Source organism: Muntiacus reevesi, chromosome 3 (assembly GCF_963930625.1).
Source record: "Muntiacus reevesi chromosome 3, mMunRee1.1, whole genome shotgun sequence".
Lineage (NCBI taxonomy): Eukaryota > Metazoa > Chordata > Mammalia > Artiodactyla > Cervidae > Muntiacus > Muntiacus reevesi.
In genome coordinates, this window is record NC_089251.1 from 132,480,760 (window position 1) to 132,503,361 (window position 22,602).

Consider the following 22,602-nt stretch of genomic DNA (forward strand, 5'->3'; position numbering starts at 1 on the left):
GGAGAAAAATAAACTTAATTATGTATTTATGAGATTCCCATAAAGATATGAAGACTCAAAGGGCAACCACATAATTGAAATTTATGTAACATCCTGAGTGAAGAAAAGGGGTGTAGGAGTCTGGGGGTTCAAAGTTGGAGGAAAGCCATTCATGGGAAGGCAGAGGAGATGTTTGAAAAACAAGTTTCCTTGTTATGCAGATAAGTTTCCTAGATAAAAAATAATTTTGGGTACAGGCCCCCTTTCCAATATAAATTTAGATGGTTGAAGGGAAATTAAAAAACTTTTCTTTAATCCGATGGGTTTTGATTGCCTTTACCCTCAAATATTAGGTTGGCCAAAAAGTTCATTCAAGTTTTCCTGTAACATCTTATGGAAAAACCTGAATGAACTTCTTGACCAACCCAATAATCCTTATGCCAAAGAGATATGTTTTAGGGTAACAAAACCTTCTCCCCTTTCAGTTGTGATAAGCATTTGGAAGAAAAATGAGATAATATGAGGGAACAGAAAGTGACTTTGGGGTCAGTGCAGAGGCCTGATTGGGCTGGGAACAGCCTTGTAAAGCGCATTCAGGCAGAGGGAATAGCGCCTGCAGAGGCTCTCGAGGCAGGAATGAGCACGGGGTGTGCAGGGCCAGCAAGGAGGCCAGTGCGGCTGCAGCAGAGGGAGCCAGGGGAGCAAGGAGCAGACCCCTCAGGCCTGGTAGGCACGGTGAGGGTTTTGAATTCTAAGAGGGCTAGGGAGTGCTTTCGAATTAATCAGATAGGAAATGCTAATTTGTTGCTTTGCAAAATCTGTTCTTCTCTGGCCCCAGTTACTTCTAACCTGGGCAACTTGCATTCCCTGGGAGTCCTGAGCAGGCCTGGCCTTCCACCATGCCTCTCCTCCGCATTGCGAGATACATCTCCACCGGAATCCTGATCTCTGTACACACCCTGAGCAGAGCCACTGTCTGCCCTTTGTCTGGACTGTCTTGTCAGGGTGTTTGACAGTGAACAGCCTTGGGAGACAGAGCCAGGTCTCTCTCTGGAGCAAAGTGCGGGTGGGTCTGTCCCATTATAAAAGGTCAGGTTCCCTGAGTTTAGGGTTCCTTTCCTGTAATGTAGCCTACTGCACGTGTAGGCATGATTTAGCTCTCTTCTCGTTACTGGATGGGATTTGGCATGAAGAATGCTGATCTGCTCCTGCTGGATTCTTTATCTCTGACCCTGAAGTCTTGTGTCTTTTGCCAGCACTTGTGAAACTGTGGCAGGAGATCACATTCATTTCTAAGCTTGTGAGTCAAATCTCAGATGCTTCACAATTTTCAACACCCTTAAAATAGTTCTTATGTTGGCATCATGACTGAGAGCTTAACCATAGGTCAAGACTTTGGTGTATGTGTGTGGTTTTTAAACTTTTTTCCTGTTATTTTTGGAACGCTTCACACTTCCCTCTTCCATGAAATTTACCAGAAAACAGATTAAATTGAAACTGCCCTGGTCTGAGGAAAGGCAAGAACCTAAAGGGCAAGGTGAGGACATGGTCTCAGAAGTTTCTGTGCTTAAAGGCCTGTGAACCATGGAGCACAGATGCAGCTTTTAATGCAAGAAACGTTAAGTGCTATCATCCTGGGTGTCTGCATTTTAAGGATTCAGACCTCCTTTGAGTGAGATGTGTGCCCTGTGGGAATGGGGGTGGGAGTGTTTCTGAGAGTAAGTCAGGTGGACTGGATTCCTCCATGCCACATGTCTCTCCACAGTCTAGACAAGCTGTGGTCCACGTGCCAATTCCAGTTTTATTGGAACACAGACACTCCCACTTGTTTATATGTGTTTTCTGGCTGCTTTGGTTTTTTGGTGACAAAGATGAGTAATTGTGATGGAGACCTTCTGTTTTTTCAGTTCAGTCGCTCAGTTGTGTCCGACTTTTCCAGTGGGTCAGCTCTTTGCATCAGGTGGCCAAAGTATTGGAGCTTCAGCTTCAGCATCAGTCCTTCCAGTGAATATTCAGGACTAATTTCCTTTAGGACTGACTGGTTTGATCTCCTTACAGTCCAAGGGACTCTCAAGAGCTTTTTCCAATATCAAGTTCAAAGCATCAATTCTCTGGCGCTCAGCTTTCTCGATGGTCCAACTCTGACATCCATATATGACTACTGGAAAAACCATTAAATATGTCTTGTAAACATATGAAATATGTTTTGTGAAATATGTGTTGTGAAATGTGAAAAGCCATTAAATGTGTCTTGTAAACCCTAAAATATTTAGTATCTGGCTTGACGCCGTCCAAGCTTTGCTTGTGGTTTGGTGCTCCGTAGAAGCTCTGATACTTTGGCCACCTGCTGCAAAGAGCCATCTTATTGGAAAAGACCCTGATGCTGGGAAAGATTGAAGGCCAAAGGAGAAGAGGGCGGAAGAGGATGAGATGGTTAGATAGCATCACTGACTCAATGGACATGAATCTGAGCAAACTCTGGGAAACACTGAAAGACAGGGAAGCCTGGCGTGCTATAATCATGGTGTCACAGAGTAGGAAATGACTTAGTGACAGCAACAACGTACTTGGCTCAAATGCTTGTGTGGCAGATTTAATTTTTAAAACATCAAGGACACATAACCAACCCCCATCGAGGAGGGCTCCCCACACCCGCTGCCTGGTGATAATTTGGAAGAAGACATTCTCTTTGGAACCTGACAGACTCTTTCAGCCTTTTCATTTATGGGTGCAAAACAGCTTTCAATTCCTGATGCTTTTTTCTTTTGAAAAATGCCTATACAATTACGTATCATGTGAGATTAGTCAACATTTTAAAAAATACCCTGGCATTTCTAAACATGTTGATTTTACCATGGATGGGTGCCACTGTTTTCTCTTCCCATTCTGAGAATTTTAAATGCAGAGGGATTGTTTTAGGAGCTTTGTTTGAATTAATTAAAGCCTGCCATGTTGGATAAGGAAACAGGCAGGTGACTGACAAGGCAGAGGTCTGGAAAACTGGAAATGGCTGGTGAATTTAGGATTCATGAAGGCAGCTTCCTAATTGGCTTGGCAAAGGGTCATCCATGTGTCTATGACAGCCAGTAAAGACTGGGGTAATTATAAACCATGTGTTAACCAGTGAGTTTGCAGGCAATTACAGAACTGCTTCCACTTAAGCTATTTTTTTGCCTTTAGGCGGAGGCATTACATCACACTTGGGGCTTTGTCAGAGTCATCTCCAAACACTTGAGTGGGGGGAGCAGCATCTTCGGGTTCTGCTGAAGATGGTAGAGGAGTAAAACATGGATGGCAGATGAGATACTGGAATTGTAAGGAAAAATGTTTGACAAGGCTTGACTGTAAATAATAACTTCCAATTGTTATAGGAACCCTGTCGTCATTGACAGGTGACAGAGCAAGCATTTTGTGCCTCTTTTGAAAGGGTCCATGTGACTCTGCGGTGTGTCCGTGGGGGTATAATATGCTGGAGGTATTCTTTGAGTGATTGGGTGGTGGTTCAGTTCACAGGTCCATGTCTTCAAAAGGACATAAATCACTTAGAGCAGGTCTGGAGTAGACAGTGAAAATACAGAAAAATTGGAAAGTAGGAATCAAGTGAGGGGACAGGTGGGGTGAATGCAGATTGTCAAATCAGATTCACACGGATCATGGATTTTACCCAGTGCCTAACTTTCCCTGAGAGCTCAGTTGGTAAAGAATCAGCCTGTGATGCATGAGACCCAGGTTCGATCTCTGGGTCAGGAAGATCCCCTGGAGAAGGGAATGGCTACCCACTCCAGTATTCTTGCCTAGGAAATTTCAGGGACAGAGGAGCCTGGCAGGCTACAGTTCATGGGGTCGCAAAGAGTCGGACACGACTTAGCGACTAAACCACCACCTCCTCCAGGCTTTACTAGCACTTTCAATGACACAGACAGTTGAGAGGCTCAGGAGAAGCAGAGAGAAGTCTGGGACACTGAGAATGTTTCCCAGGGCCCCCTGCACCCCACAGGACCTGCACCCCACAGGACATGCCCCCGTGACTCAGAATAGTAGGCGAGGTTCACTGGGTTACCTCACACAGTGCAAAGCATTTAAATTATGAAAGAGCTCTGTTGTATGACCTCTCATTATTCTGTAGAATATGTGACATTCTCCGGGGACTATACCCCAAAGATACTTGATGTCTTGAGTCCAAGTCATCCTATGGCCAGAGACATCCTGGTAAGGGTATTCTATAGTCAAACCTTCTTCCTAGCAAATATTGTTAGTCTAGTTACCTAAAGGTTCACTTGATAAAAAAATCAGATAGATTTACCTGCCTTCTTGGGCTTCCCAGGTGGTGTTAGTGGTAAAGAACCCACCTTCCAATACAGTGAGTTCAGTCCCTGGGTCGGGAAGATCCCCTGGAGGAGGGCATGGCAACCCACCCCAGTATTCTTGCCTGGAGAATCCCCATGGACAGAGGAGCCTGGCATGCTACAGTCCATGATATCAATTCAGTAGTGTGCCACTCTTTGTGACCCCATGGACTGTAGGCCTGCCAGGATCCTCTGTCCATGGGATTCTCCAGGCAAGAATACTGGGGTGGGTAGCCATGCCCTCCTCCAGGGGATCTTCCCGACCCTGGGTTCAAACCCGTGTCTCCTGTGGCTTGTGAACTGCAGGCAGAATCTTTACTGCTGAGCACCTGGGGAAGCCCATAGGGTTGCAGAGAGTCGGAAATGACTGAAGCAGCAGAGCACGCGTGCACGCACCTGCCTTCTTACCTTTTTGGGGGAGGCTTACCCACGCCTGCCCTCAACACACACACATACACACACAGCCAGTACATGGACCACAGGCCAGCTGTTTAACTCCTAAAGGTGTAAAGAATTGGAATTATTCAGGGCCAGGCAGAAATAAAAGCGATTTGGCAGCTTTCAAATAAAGGAAGGACAATTATAATTTGAGTTCCTGGTAATAACATATGGAAAAAGTCATTCAGAAAGGGTTAGCACTATAAGAAGTATTTTCATTAAAAAAAAGTAGAAAACTTTCAGATTTGGGGAGGTTGTTAGTTTTTCAAAGCAAGTGACAACTTCCTACTTTTTCTCCTTCCTTCCTCTCTGCTGTCTCTCTGCCTGGCTCTGCTCAGTTTTGCATGTGCCAGCCACCCCGTTCCGGGTTATCATCTTGTCCTTGCTCTTTCCCCCTTTTCCTCCTCCTCTTTGAAGCTGGCAGAGATCCTGAATTCAGAGTAAATGCCCACAGAAGCAACAGTGTTTTCAGCTAAATATTGTAACATGCACAGGAACTTGCAGACTTACTGACAGGCTTTTCAGTTCAACAGAATTTGTTGAAATCAGTGGCCTAAGGTCTGTGCATTGCAATCCAGAACATGGTAAATACTTTTAAAAAGAAATTCGACTTATGGTAATATCCATAGCTAGATTTTTCTATTTTTGAAGCGGTTAGATCCTTGGTTAGGTTAATAAAGGAAATCATTAAAAATAATAAAAATCAATAAAAATAATAAAAATCAATAAAAATAATCCTTGGGGATTTTAAAGTTTCTATTCTGAATATAAAAGCAGTACATGATCATTATGGAAAATTTGGAACATATAGGGAAAAAAATCATCTATACATAATCTTATCCTTAGATTAAACACTATTACACTACTTCATTGCATTTTTCTTTTGCTTTTTTTGAGACAAAATATACATATATATAGACATGCACAGACATGTATGTATTTATTCTCCTCTGTCCATGGGGAATTCTCCAGGCAAGAATATTTGTCATTCCCTTCTCCAGAAGGGAGAATATATATATATATATATATATATACACACACACATATATATATATGTAATGTTTTATATACTATATGTAATATTACATATATACATATATACATATTATGTATAGTGTATATATTATGTATATAGACTATACATACATGTATTGTGTATATATGTATTATATATATTATGTATATATACTTATATATTATGTGTGTATTTATGTCTATAATGTATATATACTAATGTGAATATATACACTATTGTTTCAAAAATTTGTTATGATAAATATATATAGTCTTCTTTAACCCTGATCACTAATGTATCACTTTTTTCATCCATCACCTTTTAATTAGTGCTTTAAAGCACATTGTTTGCATTGACCTTTTTTGCATTTGAGATTATTTCCTTAGGCTAGATTCTTCAAACTGGAATTCATAGATTAAAGATTTTAGCCATTTTTATATACTCTGATATATACTGCCAAATAGTTTTATCTGTGAAAAAAAATAGCACCAATTTCATAACTCTCAATCTTAATACAAAAAAGCTCCTTTCACCACACCCTTCCCAGCACTGGATGTTCTCATTTTTTAAAAATTTTTAATAGATAATTTCACTAAATGTAAGGGTTAGTAAGGGTTGGTTAGTTGGTCAGTCGTGTCCAACTCTTTGCAATCCTATGGACTGTAGCCCTCCAGGCTCCTCTGTCCATGGAATTCTCCAGGCAAGAATACTGAAGTGGGTTGCCATTCCCTTCTCCAGGGGATCTTCCCAACCCAGAGCTCGAACCCTGGTCTCTTGCATTGCAGGCAGATTCTTTACCATCTGAGCCACCAGGAAAGCCTTTATACAGCTTGGCTAGACAACAACAAGACAAAATTTATTGTTTCATTAAGAGTTCTTGAAGGGTAGATAATTATTTCCTAATTGATCCTTTCATGAATTATCTATCCATGGCTTCTGTTCTTTAGTATGATTGTTCTTTCTGTATTCATCCCTTGCTATACTGTATCAATGGAGAAGGAAATGGCAACCCACTCCAGTATTCTTGCCTGGGAAGTCCCATGAACAGAGGAGCCTGGCGGGCCACAGTCCATGGGGTCGCAAAGAGTTGGACACGACTGAGTGATTAAACGCCATACTTGTATCAAATGCTTTTTCCACTATGTTACCTGCCTTTTTTTTTTTTTTTTTTTGTTACCTGCCTTTTTAATGTTATTATTTTTCTCTGTGAATAAGTTTCAGGTTTTTATTTAGTCAAATTATATATTTTTCTGTTGCCTTGGAGTTCTTTCAAAGTAGTATGACGTTTGTCCAGGTATAGGAATCAGTGCAATGAGATTGTGGTACAAAAGCATTTTTAGACAGTGAAAGACACATTACCAATGATAGGGGCAGTGACTTCTCCCCCGACCGTCACCCGGAAAGAACCTGCAGTTCTTATGGACCCACACAGGAACGTTTTCTGTAAGGTCTGGGTGGAGAGGTGGCCTTTTGCAAACTGCCACTCTTTAGCATATATTTACATATACAGCATCTTTTCATTTGGATGAGCCTCACTGAAGGTGCTGACTCCCAGGCATGGCCAGCAGCTGCCATATTGCACAGCCCAGGGCTAGAGGCTGACCTTTGCAATGCCCTCTAGACTCAGGCAGACAATCCATGGTTACATCCAGGCTTGCCTCCGTACTTTGAAGATGCTGCCTTCCTTGACGGCACACACTTCAAGTAATTGGCTATTTCTGTCTTGCTCAGAAATTCAAGCCCCCCTTTCCACTCCATGCACAGGAATTGACTTATTATCCTTTGCCTTTAGTGACAACAACTAATTGTCTCTTTCTTGCCGTGGCCTGAGCAGCAGAACCGAGAATGGGTTCCAGTGAGTTGATTAGGAGTTGCAGTGTCACAGGAAAACACCGAGACCCAGTTCTTTCCACTGACCGTGTTGGCCAGATCGCCTCCTGAGTGGGGCCCTTCTCCCATCACTAAAACTATGTGTGGGCGGGAAACCCCCAAATTCGACAAGATTGACTTGAAATCTCTCTGCTTAACAGCCCCATCCGTGGCTTTGCTGGCATCCATCCACAGCCGGAGCTGCAAGCTATCCCTCGGCTTAATCTGGTTTAAACCAGATACAAGAATTAGGTCAGTGGCCACTGGCTGCAAGGCAGTCTGTCTCCAGAACTCCAGCGGAACTGCGGAATATAAATAAGCAGGGAGAGTTGGAAAAACATTACTTGGTACTTGCATTTGACTTGTTCTGGGTCAGACTTCTAGCCCTGGTTCTAGGTCTTGACACAAGAGCTCGCAGAGGGCAGTGAATCTACATTAGCAACCAGGGGTGGTGGTGGTTCAGTAGCTCAGTCGTGTTTGGCTCTGCGCCCCCACGGACTGCAGTGCTCCCCTGTCTTTCACCGTCTCCTGGAGTTTGCTCAGACTCATGTCCATTGAGTCGGTGATGCCATCCAACCATCTCAGGATGTACTCTTCCATGGTGCCTCCGGCAGGAACTGCAGGATGCTATTTGGGGTTTAAGGCTCTGCCTGGTAGGTCGGGTCAAACCGCCCAAACTGCCAGACCTTGGGCAAGTTTCACTCTCTTATCTTTTAAGTATTAGAGCAGAGGTCCCCAACCTTTTTGGCACTAGGGACCAATTTCGTGGGAGACAATTTTTCCAAAGACCAGGGATGGGGGGATGATTCAAGTGCATGACATTTATTGTACACTTTATTTCTAATCTGATGCCACCTCTGATCTGACAGGAGGTACTGCTTTGCGGCCTGGAGGCTGGAGACTCCTGTTAATTAGAGCATCTGGGGTGGGGGGTCTCAGAGCTTGGCGGACAGTGCAGCAAGCTTACCCAGCTAAGGCCCAGCTTTCTCTGGGATTAATGGAAAAGGCAAGTAGATGACTTTGGAAGGTCAGTAGGAAGGAGTTGTTCAGCTGCTCAATTGTGTCAGATTCTTTGTGACCCCATGGACTGCAGCATGCTAGGCTTCCCTGTCCTACACTATCTCCCAGAGTTTGCTCAGCGATGCAAACCTGTAAGTCAGAGGCTTGTTCCTTTTTTTTTAAACATGAGCTTTATTTTTTTTAGATTATTTTGATGTGGACCATTTTAAAAGTTTAAATTTTATTGAATTTGTTACAATATTGCTCCTTTCAATTTTGTGTGTATTTGTTTGTTTTGGTCACAAGGCATGTGGGGTCTTAGCTCCCTGACGTGGGATTGAATCTCCACACCCTGCATTGGAGGTCTTAACAACTGGAACGCCAGGAACGTCCCCAGAAGCTTGTTCTTATCTCACTGGATTGGTGGGTCTGAGGAGACTGGGGGAGAGAGAACCTCATCAGAGTTTGACCTTCCCAACTGAAGAGGCTCGTTTCCTTAGGCCTTAGTTACTGACCGATAGGTCTGGTGTGGAGCAGGTGTTCCAGAGTAGCGAGATGTCTAGGCTGAAGCAGTAATGAAACTACACAATTCAGATTGGGCCCCGAACCCAGGCTCACTTCAGCTGGAACTCGAGCCCAGTCTTCTAACTTCTCTCCTTTGGAACGGACTGGAATTCAGCCTCACATGAGGTGGGACTTGAACCCACAGTCTCTGTCTTAGAACGGGACTCGAACCCACAGTCTCCCGGTTGAAACAGTCTGGGACTTCCCTGGCGGTCCAGGGTTACGACTCTATGCTCCCAATGCAGGGGACCTGGGTTCGATCCCTGGTCGGGGAACTAGATTCGGCACCTAAGAGTTGGCTAAAGATGCTGTAGGCTGAAAACTAAGACCCGATGCAGCCAAATAAATATTAAAAAAAAAAAAAAGAATGGAAACCTCACGTCTGATCACAGGACTTAATGAAACAGGTTCTTTATATCTCAGCACAGAAGGAATTCAGCAAGAGGTCAAGTGACAGGCAAGAAGTCGATTTATCATTAATGATATAGAAGGCTTGTGAAAGGCACCGATGGGCAGGCAGGAGGGCTCTGCCCTGAGAGCTAGGAGTGAAAGCAGGTTCATTCAGGGAGAGGCACGCTCCGCAGAGTGTGGGCCGTGTCGGAAGTCAAGAGCCCATGAGGTGTGAGGTTGGTTAGTTTTTATGGGCTGGGTAATTTCACAGGCTAATGAGTGGGGGGATTATCCCAACCATTTTGGGGCAGGGGCAGAGATTTCCCGGAATCGGGCCAGTGCCCACGTTTATAGGCGGCTTTGGGACTGTCCTGGTGCTGATGGGCGTGTTATTTAGCATATGCATTATATATTATAATGAGCGCATAATGAGGCCTCAAGGTCCACTGGAAGTTGAATCTTTTGCCATCTTGGGCCTATTAGGTTCTAACCAGTTCATGTTGTATCCTGAGCAACGATGTCATTCTTTTTTTAAAAAAACAATTTTATTTATTTATTTTGGCTGTTGTGGGTCTTCGTCACTGCAAGGGCTTTTCTCTAGTTGAGGTGAGGGGAGAGCTAGCTACTCTTCATTGCGGTGTGCAGGCTTCTCATTGCAGTGGCTTCTCTCGTTGTGGGGCACGGGCTCTAGGGCTTGCCAGCTTCAATAGTTGCGGCACATGAACTCCATAGTTGCGGTTCCCGGGCCCTAGACCACAGGCTCAATAGATGTGGCATACGGCTTAGTTGCTTTGAGGAATGTGGGATCTTCCCAGAACAGGAATCAAACCTGCGTCTCCTGCATTGCCAGGCAGATTCTTTACCACCGAGCCACCAGGGAAGCCCCCCTATGCCATTCATTTAAAGTTTGTGCCCTGCCTCCTTCTGTCCTGCCTCTATAAGGCCAAGCCTTGGTGGGAGCTGTTGGAGGGCCCTCCAAATTCTGGAGCCTCCAACGACTAAGCGCCAGGTCCCCAGGCACTGGCTCCTCCTTGGCCTCCACTCCCTACCACTTCCTCCTGCAGTGTTCATCTGGTCTGCGGTTTTTCCTCTAACACACCAACTTTCTTGTCTGATCTGCGCCACTTGGGCCGAGGTGGAAGCAGAAGGCGGATGAGTGGAGCGGCAGTCTAGGAACAGTGAAATACAGTCCTGTCTTTCCTGCTCACACACGGTGGGGTGGAGGGTGGAGAGAATGGGCTTTTATAGTGCCGACGGAGGATGCCTGTCCTGGGTGGGTGGCCTTGACTCTGTCCAGACCAAGCTCTGAGCTTCCTCTGCATAATCTCTTCTTTCCTCCCCTGGCCCATTGCACTGGGACCTGGGCAGTGAGGGGTGTGTGGTCAGGGGTGCGTGGACAGCAGCGGGGGGGGGGGGGGGGGGGCCTGTCTGTCCTCTGAATCCGAGTGGCCCTGCCAGAGCCGCTTTGGGAATGAAAGTCCCTGCATTATGTTCCTTTTCTTTCTCTGTGTCCCAGTTTCCACACTGGTGACAGAGAAGGGCCATGGAATGAGCTACATTTGGGCCTAATTGGTGCAGCTTAGGGTACTGGGAGAAGCAAGTGTTAAGGCGTCAAAGAGACTTGGGTGGAAACTTTAGGTTCCCTACTTAACAGCTGTGAGGTTGCAACTGAGTTGTTTAACCTCCTAGGGTCTCACTTAACAACCTCTAGAAAAGGATCCACAAACCTAGCTCATCAGATTCTCTAATGAAAACAGGGACACATGTGGAGTGCTCAGGACGGGGCCTGCCTCACAGTCTAGCCTCAATGTCTATTGTTATTTAAAGAGACATCTGTGAAAAGTACTTTTCACATGTCGACTGCTTGATCAGCACAGAGCAGGAGAGGTGAATGGGTTATTTTGCTTTATTTCATCTTTCTTGAATTTATTCTGCTTCCCCAAAATATGGGGATCACAATATCTTGATTATATAAACCTGCCTTGTTCAGAATCCACATGGAGTAGAACTCACATGGCTTTTTCTGATAACATTTAGTGCTACTTTCTGGATTCAAAGCACGCACTCAGGCATCAGCAGAAGGTGGCCTGTCTGTGAATTGTCATTTTCATATGAGTTCAGCCAACCCACTGGGATGCCTGCTGTGTTCAGAAGACTCTACGTACGGCATGGATGAATCCAGATTCTTGTATCCACAAAGTCCAAAATCTAGTAGTGAAAGAGGTATTACAAGTGCCTGTATGACAGTGTGTGTGCCCAGTTGTGTCAGGCTCTTTGTGACCCCATGGACTGTAGCCCACCAGACTCTGTCCATGGGATTCTCAGGCAAGGATACTAGGGCGGATTACCATTTCCTTCTCCAGGAGATCTTCCCGACTCAGGGATCGAGCCCATGTCTCTTGTGTCTCCTGCATTGGCAGGCGGATTCTTTACTGCTGAGCCACCTGGGCCACCCCTCTATGACAATATCTTGACAGTCAATAAGTCTACAGCAGTTCCCATAAAGGGGCTGAGGAATTTCCAAAGAAGCAGCAGTTCCGTTGAGCTGGTAAGAAAGGTGAAGGCTTCTCAAGGTGGCAGCATTTGACTGTGCCTGGGAGACGGGGTAGGGTTTAGATGGCAGTGGGATGTGGGCAGGAGTGAATGTGGTCAGAGGCAGACGGTCACGATGGAGAGCCTGTCTGGGGCTGACACTGCTTTTCCAGTAAGTGGTACCCACTGGAGTTCTCTGTGAAAGAAATGACCCAGTCTGACCTTTAGGAAGATAGCTGGTTGGGAGGAGACTGGAGTAGTTTGTTTCTGGAAGCAGAGGGACCTTTACTGGAGCTGTTCAGGCCAATGAAGGCTGAGGCAGTGGGGATAGATAAGACAGGAATCTTGTGACAGAGGCCGAAGGACCAGGACTGGGTGACTGATTGGGATGTGATGCGAAGGTGGGCTGGAAGGGGAGTGAGCGGTAGATGGCCACGTTGGGAGTGTCAGAGGGCCGGCGCTGGCTTGGTGAAGGCCGGTGGGGAGTCAGACTGGGCTCTGTCCAGTGGCCGGGTCAGCCACCCATCCATGTGGAGGCATCGGGCAGGAAGGGGACGATAGAGATCTGGACCCAAGGCTTGGGCTCAGGGCCCCAGAAGGAGTGACCACAGAGGTGGGGGCGTTTGGGGAAATCATCCAGGCAGGTGGAAAGGAAACGACCCGACACAGCGCCTTGGGAGAGGACTGCCCAAGAAGAGGCAGAGGAGGAACAGGACCTGCAGAGGGAGGCAGGAGAGCGAGGAAGTGGAGCCGGAGGAGGCACTTTAGAGGCAATCAATGAGTCTGAACCTCAGACCTCCTGCTGGCTGACTCCAGGCAAGGACCAGACCTTTCTTCTGCCGTATGGGGAGACTGATGTCCACCCTCCCCCACTAGGTGTCCTGAAGGGCACTTAGTAGATGCTTCTTTCTTCTTTCCCGTAGCGACCTGGGGAGGCTTGGGAAGAAGTGGGGTGAGGAGGGCACATCAGCGTCCAATGCTTTAGGAAAGGACACTCCTGTGGGTTACTCCTGAACTGAGGAGGTGGGGGACGGACCCTGGTACTTGGCGTGGGTAGCAGGTCTGAAAAGCTGACGGCCAGGCGGTGATAAGTAAGGGGATGAGGAGGAAGAGAGAAGGCTCTGGAAGGTCCCTTTGAAGCCACGTGGCCGAGAAGGGAGGGTGGAGAACCACGCGACGTTAGAGGAAACAGGGTAAAGGGGAGGGCGTCCTGGTAGTGCGTCAGTGAAACCCTCTGACCTCTCAGGAAGAGGGAGCTAGTTCCTGGCAGAACTCCACTTCTTGCATTTGGCATCTGGGGTTGAAGCTTTCGAGTGTTTTTGTTCAGAGATGCCAACCGATGCAGTCTGGAAGGAAGAAGTCTGTCACATGAGCCAGGGAAACTGTGGTTGGTCTTGTGAGCCCGTTGGGGCCCCGGCCGGGTTTCTGAATTAGATGTCCTGTGACCCAGTCACCTCGAAAGCCTGGGAGGAGAGGGCCGCCAGCTTTCCGGGGACTTTTCCAAGGGAAGGGAGACAGTGTGACCGGTCTCCTTCTGAAATGAGTGATGGGGCTTCAAGGGGAAGAGCCAAGAAGTACCCAGTAGGGAGGTGAGTCTAAGAAGCTTGGGGCCTTTCTCAGTTCCGAAGTCTAGTTTCAGGAAAGCGTGGGCAGTTTCTCAGCTCTCTCTGCGTTGCAGACAAGCACAACCCGGTCTCAGACACTGGCCTTTTCCCCTCTGTCCTCGGGATCTCAGACCTTGGCTTCTGCCACCCCTCACTGCCCATCCCGTCTGCATCTTGAAGGGAGTGGTTTTGCCTTTGTCTTGCTCCTCAGAGATGACTGTAGCAGGAGGGTGTGGGAGAGGGGGGTTTGAGGCCCTTCCACCTGCTCTGAGGAGGGGAGGTGGAACGAAGTCCGCAAAGGGAGGACTCCCAGGAGTCAGCCCTTGAGAAGGATGTTCTTGCATGGCTGCATTCTTGCCTAAAGCCTGGTAATACTTTGCTTTTAGAAAAGTTCTTTTTCCTTCCAGGATTTTAATTGTGTTTCCTTAGATCCCCCTTCAGGTTGACCTCTGTTCCAATCACCGGCTCTTTCGTCTTTACCTCCCTTCTTGCCTTGCTCATGCGTCAACTCCCCCCCAACCCCGCCACTTTCCCGTTTGGAGAGACAGGGTGGACAGTGGCTATGCATGTTGGCCCTACAACCAGACTGCCTGGGTCAGAAATCCCAGCTCCTTACCTACCGCTGTGTACCCCTGGGCAAGTGCTTCATCTCCCTGAGCCTCAGTTTGCTCATTTTTCAAATGCTAGAATAATATCCATCTCGTTGGGACTTCCCTGGTAGCCCAGTAGCTAAAGCTTTGCATTTCCAATGCAGGAGGCCAGGGTTTCGATCCCTGGTCCAGGAACTAAATCCCAGACGCTGCACCTAAGAGTTTTCGTGCCACAGCTAAAGATCCTGCCTGCTGCAACTACGATTCAAATAAATAAATGAAAATATTAAAAAAAAATCCATCTCATTCATGTCATATCATGAGAATTAACTAAATAAATACATATAAAGAGCTTAGAGTAGTACCTGGGAAGTTGTAAGCACTCTGTCAATATGATCTATCTATATCTGTCTGTTGTTTGTCTGACACTCTCTTTTCTGTAAATGCCTTCAAATCCTTTTCTAATTTTCCCAGGTGACACAGAAGGAATATATTATGTTGAAAGAGCCTACAGAGGTTATATTTCTAGAAACTATAATGTGCTTAGTCATTCAGTTGTGTCTGACTCTTTGCGACCCCATGGATTGTAGCCCACTAGGCTTCTCTGTCCGTGGGGATCCTCGAGGCAAGAATACTGGAGTGGGTTGCCATGCTTGCCTCCAGGGGTCTCCCAAACCCAGGGATCGAACCCAGGTCTCCTGCATTGCAGGTGGATTCTTACTGTCTCAGCCACCAGCGAAGCCCCTAAAGTACAGCAGCTATCCCATGGAGCTCCAGTGATGGAGAGCCCATTCTCTTAGAAAACCTTCATCCTGGGTGGAAAGTTCCACCTAATATCGGTCTTTCTGTGGCTTCCACTAACGCGAACAAGTCTTACTGGAACAAGGAATAAATAAAGTTATTAGTTCTTGTTATGAGGAGCAAATAAAAATGCACCCAACTCTTAGGTTGAAAAAAGTCAACATAGTCAAAGGACCAGATGCAGGGACGTGTCTTTTGCATGAACTGCTGCTAATAAATTTCAACTTGTTGATTTTATATCATAGGCTTTATTTGTTACAGGTTTCAAGCCTTGATTCTTACATTCCCTCTGTTAGTCATCTCTGCTATTTTTGTGACCTTTGACCCCATGCAGTACCTGATGAAAATGATGACTAGGCTCAGAAACCAAGCCCTTTCCTGTGTCACTAAAAACCTTCCTCCAGGCTGACATCAACAGCTTTGAATGCTCTTCAGTAGCTGGAAGACTACCCTAGTCTGTGTTGTCCACTTCTCGTTTCTCTGTGAAAAGCAAGCACGAGAGAATTTGTTAGAGGCTTGTTAAAATCCAGATATTCCCCCACTCCCATACATCACATGTCTTTTTCTTACTTATTTACCTGCAAGAAAGAAAATGAAATGGGAGAAGCAGTCAGTATTTTTCTTTTAATATCTTTTGGAAACTCCATTTTGAATAGAAAGTAGCATAAGATGATCCGAACTGGTGAAAGTTGAAAGGAAAGAGATAGCAGTTACAAATGTTCAAAGAATTCATTTTATCAAAAAGCTGTCACTTGCAAGTAAAAGTGTTTGACTGCTCTGCACCTTGTACTTCCTTGAGTTAGATGTTTAATGTTATTATAGCCACAGTGGTATGGAGTCTTCTTTTAGTGTGGATGTTGAGTTGAAGTGGGAATTCCCATAGGGATGTTCACAGTGTATGATACATGTGGATACTTGGGGCGATATAGCTCTTCCATTTTTCTCTCTCTCTCATTGCAAGGGAGGAGAACAAGTAGGGACACAGATTCTCACTAGCATTTGCACAGATCATGATCTGTTCCCTGGGACTGGCACATTGCAGCCCCAAATAAAATCTGGGTTCCAGTAGCAGAAAAGAAAGACATAATGCAGACCCTGGGGTAGCTGATCTGTCTGCCACAAGCAGATACTTGATGTTTGCTTCTCCAAGACCTGTTTTCCCCTTCTCTCATCAATCTATCAAGTTTGTCCCAAATTTCCTTTGGAGAGAACAGTTACATTCTCAGTTCTAAGAGTGAACACTGATTCAGTTCAGTTCAGTCGTTCAGTCGTGTCCGACTCTTTGTGACCCCATGGACTGCAGCACGCCAGGCTTCCCTGTCCATCACCAATTCCCAGAGCTTGCTCAAACTTATGTCCATCGAGTTGGTGATACCATCCAACCATCTCATCCTCTGTCATCCCCTTCTCCTCCTGCCTTCAATCTTTCCCAGCATCAAGGTCTTTTCCAGTGAGTCAGTTCTTTGCATCAGGTGGCCAAAGTATTGGAGTTTCAGCTTCAGCATCAGTCCTTCCAGTGGATATTCAGTACTGATTTTGACGGGTTTGATCTCCTTGCTTAAGAGTCTTCTCCAGCACCACAGCTCAAACAAGATATTAGAACCAATAAGAAACTATTTTAAAATATCTGTGCATGGGACCCACCTCTCAGAGCAACAAAGTCAGAATCCTTTGAAGGGGTGCTTGGCTTGAAATCCAATAACATAAACCAATCAGCATATCCCATTGGCTCAAGGATGGTCACATAACCCAGCTCAAGTCAAGTAGATGCAGCAAGTTTTCATTTTATGCCCTCTGTTCTCTTTGAATTTTTATTTCTTTGTGTTTCTATTATTTGTATAATTAAAAATAAATTGATCTCTTTTGAGGTTGCTCCTAAAAGTATAAGATGATTTTAAAGTTTATGTCATCTATTGTTAGAGTTCATTTCTTTAAATGTACAAATCTCCAGGAAGAAGTAAGAAGTATATTTTAACCGTGCCGTGTATCCACAACCTCACAATAACACAGAATAAGTGTGAATAAAATGGTTTAATTTTATGTATGAGAAAATGACCCCTGGATCTTGAATCAGAGCTCAAGGTCAAGGCCAGCCCGTGGGATGGAAAAGCTGCAGGAGAGCTGGCTCCTGCAATCCGTGGAAGCCGATTGCGCTTCGCTCTGCTTTTCATGTTTGACCTCAGCCTTCCTCTCTAGCAGCTCTAATCTGATAGAGAGGAGAAAAACCTCAAGGATTCAGCTAAGTAGCTTCAGTTGCTCTTTGTCAGACGTTTTGGGGTTTGACTTGGTTCCCAGATATCTTGTGAAATTAAATTTGCATGATTTTTTTTTTATTACACCTCTGCTAATGTAATCATTGTTTAACTTTCAGGCCACGGCATCACAATGACCCCATTGCATTACTTCAGAAATTATGAGTAAACAAAGATTGTTTTAGAAAATAAGAGTTTAGCTTTTGATGTCTAGTAAATTTGAGTGTCAGGTCACTTGTGAAGAATATTTGACTTGTTATTTTCAAGTTGTTTATCTGAAGAAAACTGGTGCAATTTTTATAATGTAGAAGGATATCATAAGCCTTGTTTTCTCTAATACTAAAGAATAAGTGAGTTAGTTTCCTTAGTTCTGGGTAAGGTTTTGTTCATCACCGTTTCTTATTTGCTACATATAGATTCTGTTCTTTGGGATCATATGTTAAAAAGAAATTCAAATCCCCTCTAATCATTTATTTTTTCAAAAACCAGTTCTTTGTTAAAACTCTGCCCAAGTTACTTCTGGTTTTAGAGCTTGAAGTTTTGCTCAGAGCTTTCAGATGCTTTCATATATGATTATCCATGACTATTGTATCAAAAGAAGACAGTGGATAATGTGGATTTATGAAATGTGCAGTTTCATTCTGTTAATCTTAGCAGGCACTTATCACATGCATCCATCCTCAGCAGATTTAAAAATGTTGCATTGTTGCTTCTCCTTGACAGTTTATCAGAAGAACAGACAGTGAAATGGAATGAATTTGTGTAACATTAATTGTTAGTGTTTAGGAATAGCAAAATAATCGACAGATAGACAGCAAGAAAAGAAAGATTAAAAAAAAAATTCTGAAGCCTGGATTACCCAATGATGAATGTGTGTCTGAAAAAGAGAGATTTGGCTACACTTAATTCAGGACAGAAGTTCTCACTGTAAGCCCAAGGAGCTAAAGAAAAATTAGCAGAGACTTTCCATTGCAAGGTAATGAAGCCACCTAGTGGCTTGTTAGATAATTTAAGGTTATGTGAATGTATAAAGTGTCTTACTTGCGAATTGATTGGGTGGGTCTCTATCAAGCATGAATAGGACTCTGATCACTTGTCATTTAGTCCAGCAAGGAGGGTCAGTTTCATTGAGAATAATAAGCACAGCGCTGCTCTGTGTAATCTTTTATATATTTATAATCTTTTTTTAAATCATAAAGGACTTAAGTTAACTCACATGAAACTACAATGAGAGAGCACAATCTAGAAAAGAGAAAAAAAAAAGATATAAAAAGTAGTAAAAATTTCTGATAGTTCAAAAATGTTTTCAAGATTCTGTATATTTTCCATGATAGGATTCTAACGTTTTCAGGAAAGCATGGAAACCGATCAGTTATAAAAATTCAGTGTTCAGAACAGTGAAATAATTTTGGGGGAAAGCAAAATCCTACCTGATGTCAAGAACAGAGAAGTGATTTTTCTGAAGGTCCTCGCTGATAAGGTACTGCCTCATGCCATGTATAATACCCTCAGTCCTTGTAATGGAAATCATCCCGAGTCTTGGAATATTGTTTCTTAGCTGTGCCTGGAGGAGAATGTGCACCAATCTCTGTTTTCAGGGCTTGCATTAAAGCATTTGATCCTCATAATAAGCCCGAGGGAAAGGCAGTATTATTATCCCATACTGCAGATTAGGCCAGTGACATGCTGCGTCACTTTATGAACCTGCCCAAAGTTAGGCTCTTAGTGAGAATGGAACTGGAATTCAAACCCTCTGCGCTTTTTTCCAAGATGCTGTGTATACTGAATGACACATCCGGTGAAAATGGCAGCGCTGTACTGAATACTTAGATGGTCTGTAGGGCGTTGGATAGGAGCGCTTTAACATGGTGCTCAGGACACGGTGTGGACTGCACATTTCTGAGATGACCCAGCTAACGTTGCCCTCCTGTGTCGCAGGCTTCTCCCTGACTCCAGTCCCTCCACACTCATGCATATGCATGTGCATTCACACCTTTGATCAAAAACAGAGGACCAGGCAAGAGGATTCAGACTCACCACTTCCTGACTAATGAAAAACAGCTGAAATTCATGACCTTTTAAACCAGTTTTATTCAAGTACAGTTGATTTACAATGTTGTGTTAATTTCTGCAGTACAGCAAAGCAGTTCATTCATTATATATCTATACATTCCTTTTCATATTCTTTTCTATTATGGTTTATCACAAAATATTGAATATAGTTCCCGGTGCTATACAGTAAGACCTTGTTCAGCCATTCTGTGTATACCAGTTTGCATCTGCTAACCCCAGACTCCTGATCCATCCCTTCCCGCTCCCCTCTCCTTGGCAACCACCAGTCTATTCTCTGTGTCCACAATTCTGTTTCTGTTCCATAGGTAGGTTCATTTGTGTCATATTTTAGATTTCATATATAAGTGATACCAGAGAGTATTTGTCTTTCTTTCTGACTTATTTCACTTAGTTTAGTATGATAGTCTCTAGGTCCATCCATGTTGCTGCACATGGTGTTATTTCATTCTCTTTTATGGCTGAGTAGCATTCTGTTGTACACATGCACCGCATCATCTTTATCCGTCCGTCCGTCGATGGCCGTTTAGGTTGTTTCCATGTTTTGGCTGTTGTGAACTATAGTTTGTGAAATCCATGACATTCTGATGGCTTGGTACCTTCAGATATAAGATTTAAAATGCAGTCATAACCAAATCTGCTTTATTCTGCTAGTTTTTCTTTCTTAGAGTGGTGTCTATAAATGTTTGGGAATGGCAGCTAAATTGATTTCTCTTAACCAGTCATGAAAGTTGATTAGGGATGAGCAAGGCAAGCCTGGCAACACTGAAAACGTTTTCAGTTAGAGGAGTCAAAATACCATATAATCTGAGTCTCAACTTGAGCATTTAGAATGATGCTCTTTTAAGCTGTACTTTAGCATAATTGTGTGACTAATTTCTTGCAAAGCAGAGAAGATATACTCTATAAAATGAATTTTCCATATAGATAAGGCTCCTTGAAAACAAATTTCCATGGTGTTTAAAAGAAATCCGTAGCTCAGTAAAGATTCTAATGTTCCTGAAAGATTTAAGTTCTGTTTGAGGAGCTGAAGCTCAATATTTTGGCCACCTGATGCGTAGAGCCGGTTCATTAGAAAAGACCCTGATGCTGGGAAAGATTGACAGCAGCAGAAGAAGGGGATGACAGAGGATGAGATGGTTGGATGGCACCACCGACTCAATGGACATGAGTTTGAGCAAGCTCCGGGAGATGGTGAAGGACAGGGATGCCTGGCGTTCATGGGGTTGCAAAGAGTCAGATATGACTCAGTGACTGAACAACACCAATGATGAACTACTACCCATAAGGTTGAAGTATTCAGAAAGATAACCTTTTAATAGTTCTGCTGAGTGCTTGGAAATTTATCCTGTCTTGGAAATATAAATGAAAGAGCAATGCTGTAATACGATAAAGGAAACATTGGCTGGAAATCAAGAAACTTGGGGTTCCCACCTCCACTGTATTCTGATAGCAAAGGAAGATACAAATTCTTTGGGTGTCATTTTTTCTCAGAAACTTCTGAGTCAGACCTGGGTTCAAATACCAATTCCAGTACCTATTAGCTGGATGATATTGTATTAGCTAGGCAAACTTTCTGGGTGTCAGTTTATTTATCTGTAAAAAGTCTTTAGTAATACTGTGTGCAGGTATTTTATATATAAACGTGTTCAGATATTTTATATATAAAAGTTTTTTTATACCTTCAATCTTTATAACATTCTTAAATGGAATATTCACTGTTGTTATCCCCACTTTATAGGTGCTATCACTGTAGTTGGGAAATTAGATAATGTGAAGAGGTTACTTAGGATAGTTTCTGAGATGTGTTACCTGGTACATGATATTCCAGACATGGAGGTGATGTATTCCTGCTGACTTCATCTCACCCAACTCCTTCTTCCTTTTGGGATATGCCTTGAAGATTAGTGAAGAGGAGAACCACACGCATTAACAAGTTAACTTTGGGAATTAGATAGAGATTTAGGCCAAAGTGTAAAAATAAAACTGAACTTTAATTTTTCCTACAGGAGTGGCAAAAACTCAATTATGATATCTACACCCTGCGGCAGATTCGAAGGGAAGTGAGAAGTAGATGGAAACGCATTTTAGAAGATTTAGGTGAGTCTAAAAAGTGATTATAAAATGGCAAAAATAACAGTTGTGGTTATTCCTCTTTACTTTCTCCAGCCTGGTTTTTATAAAAGGAATGTCAATAACTGACTGATTAAGGCTACTGTGTACTAATTGTTTTCCCAATGCCATCCTCTCTGTATCCTCCGGCATACACATCTGATGTTCTGTTATCATCAACCCTTGTCTTGAGGACGTATTTTGCCATGTGTTACCCCATCTTTCTTCAGTATCAAGTAGCACAGGGCAGTGAAATCATATGGGACATTCATTCAATCAAGATCATTGAATTGGGGCGCACTGTACATTGATTGATTTAAATGGAGTGATTTGCCAATTACTCATAGATTTATAAGATAGAGCAGATTGGGAGAAATATTATTTGTAAGAGAGGCAGCAAATACCTGTGGTATTAGAGTAGCTACTGGGTATTGATTTTTCTTAACTCTGCCAGGGTTGTAATTCAGTAAATATGGCCCTCACATGATAAAGAAGCTTGTTTTCATATTCAAAAAAAAAAGAATTTATCAATTTTGAAGTCCTCAGTCCTTTTTTGAAAGAGAACATTACACCTTGGCATTATAACTTTGCAAATGTGGGTACCAAGTTGCTGTCCCCTGTTACTTATATTATGCTTGTATTAAATCTATGAGTCTTTTAGACTTTTGTACAAGTAATTTAGCCAACCAACAATATTGCCGTGGCAGAGGGAATCTGGGCTTGGAGGAGTGTGGACCTGAAGATGACCATTTTGCAGGTTGAGGGGGCAAGTAGGAATTCTGGGGACAGGGGAGGAGGTGGGGAAGGGGAGGAGGGTTTCCAAAAGGGGGTGGCAGGCAGTCAGTAGGTGAGTAGCAGAGGCTTAACTTGGAGGGAAAAGTAACAAAGAAAATTTGATACGAAGAAACTGCAAAAGCATTTTGATTAAAGACCCAACCAACCTCACTGAGCTGCAGGGCAGCAAAGGGAGTGGGCTTCAGTTTTCTCGCATTTGCTCCAAAGCCATCGACGGGTCCCCTCACCCCGCAGGTCTGTTGTCTC

The 22,602-nt window shown here is 44.0% G+C and overlaps 1 protein-coding gene across 1 annotated transcript in view; it reads left to right on the forward strand.

The window, feature by feature from the left end:
- MREG (melanoregulin) overlaps positions 1 to 22,602 on the forward strand; it is a 68,277-nt gene that overhangs the window by 42,258 nt on the left and 3,417 nt on the right. Inside the window, exon 3 of the mRNA XM_065927668.1 lies at positions 21,459 to 21,549. Coding sequence (XP_065783740.1) covers positions 21,459 to 21,549 — 91 coding nt within the window. The remainder of the gene's footprint in view (positions 1 to 21,458; positions 21,550 to 22,602) is intronic.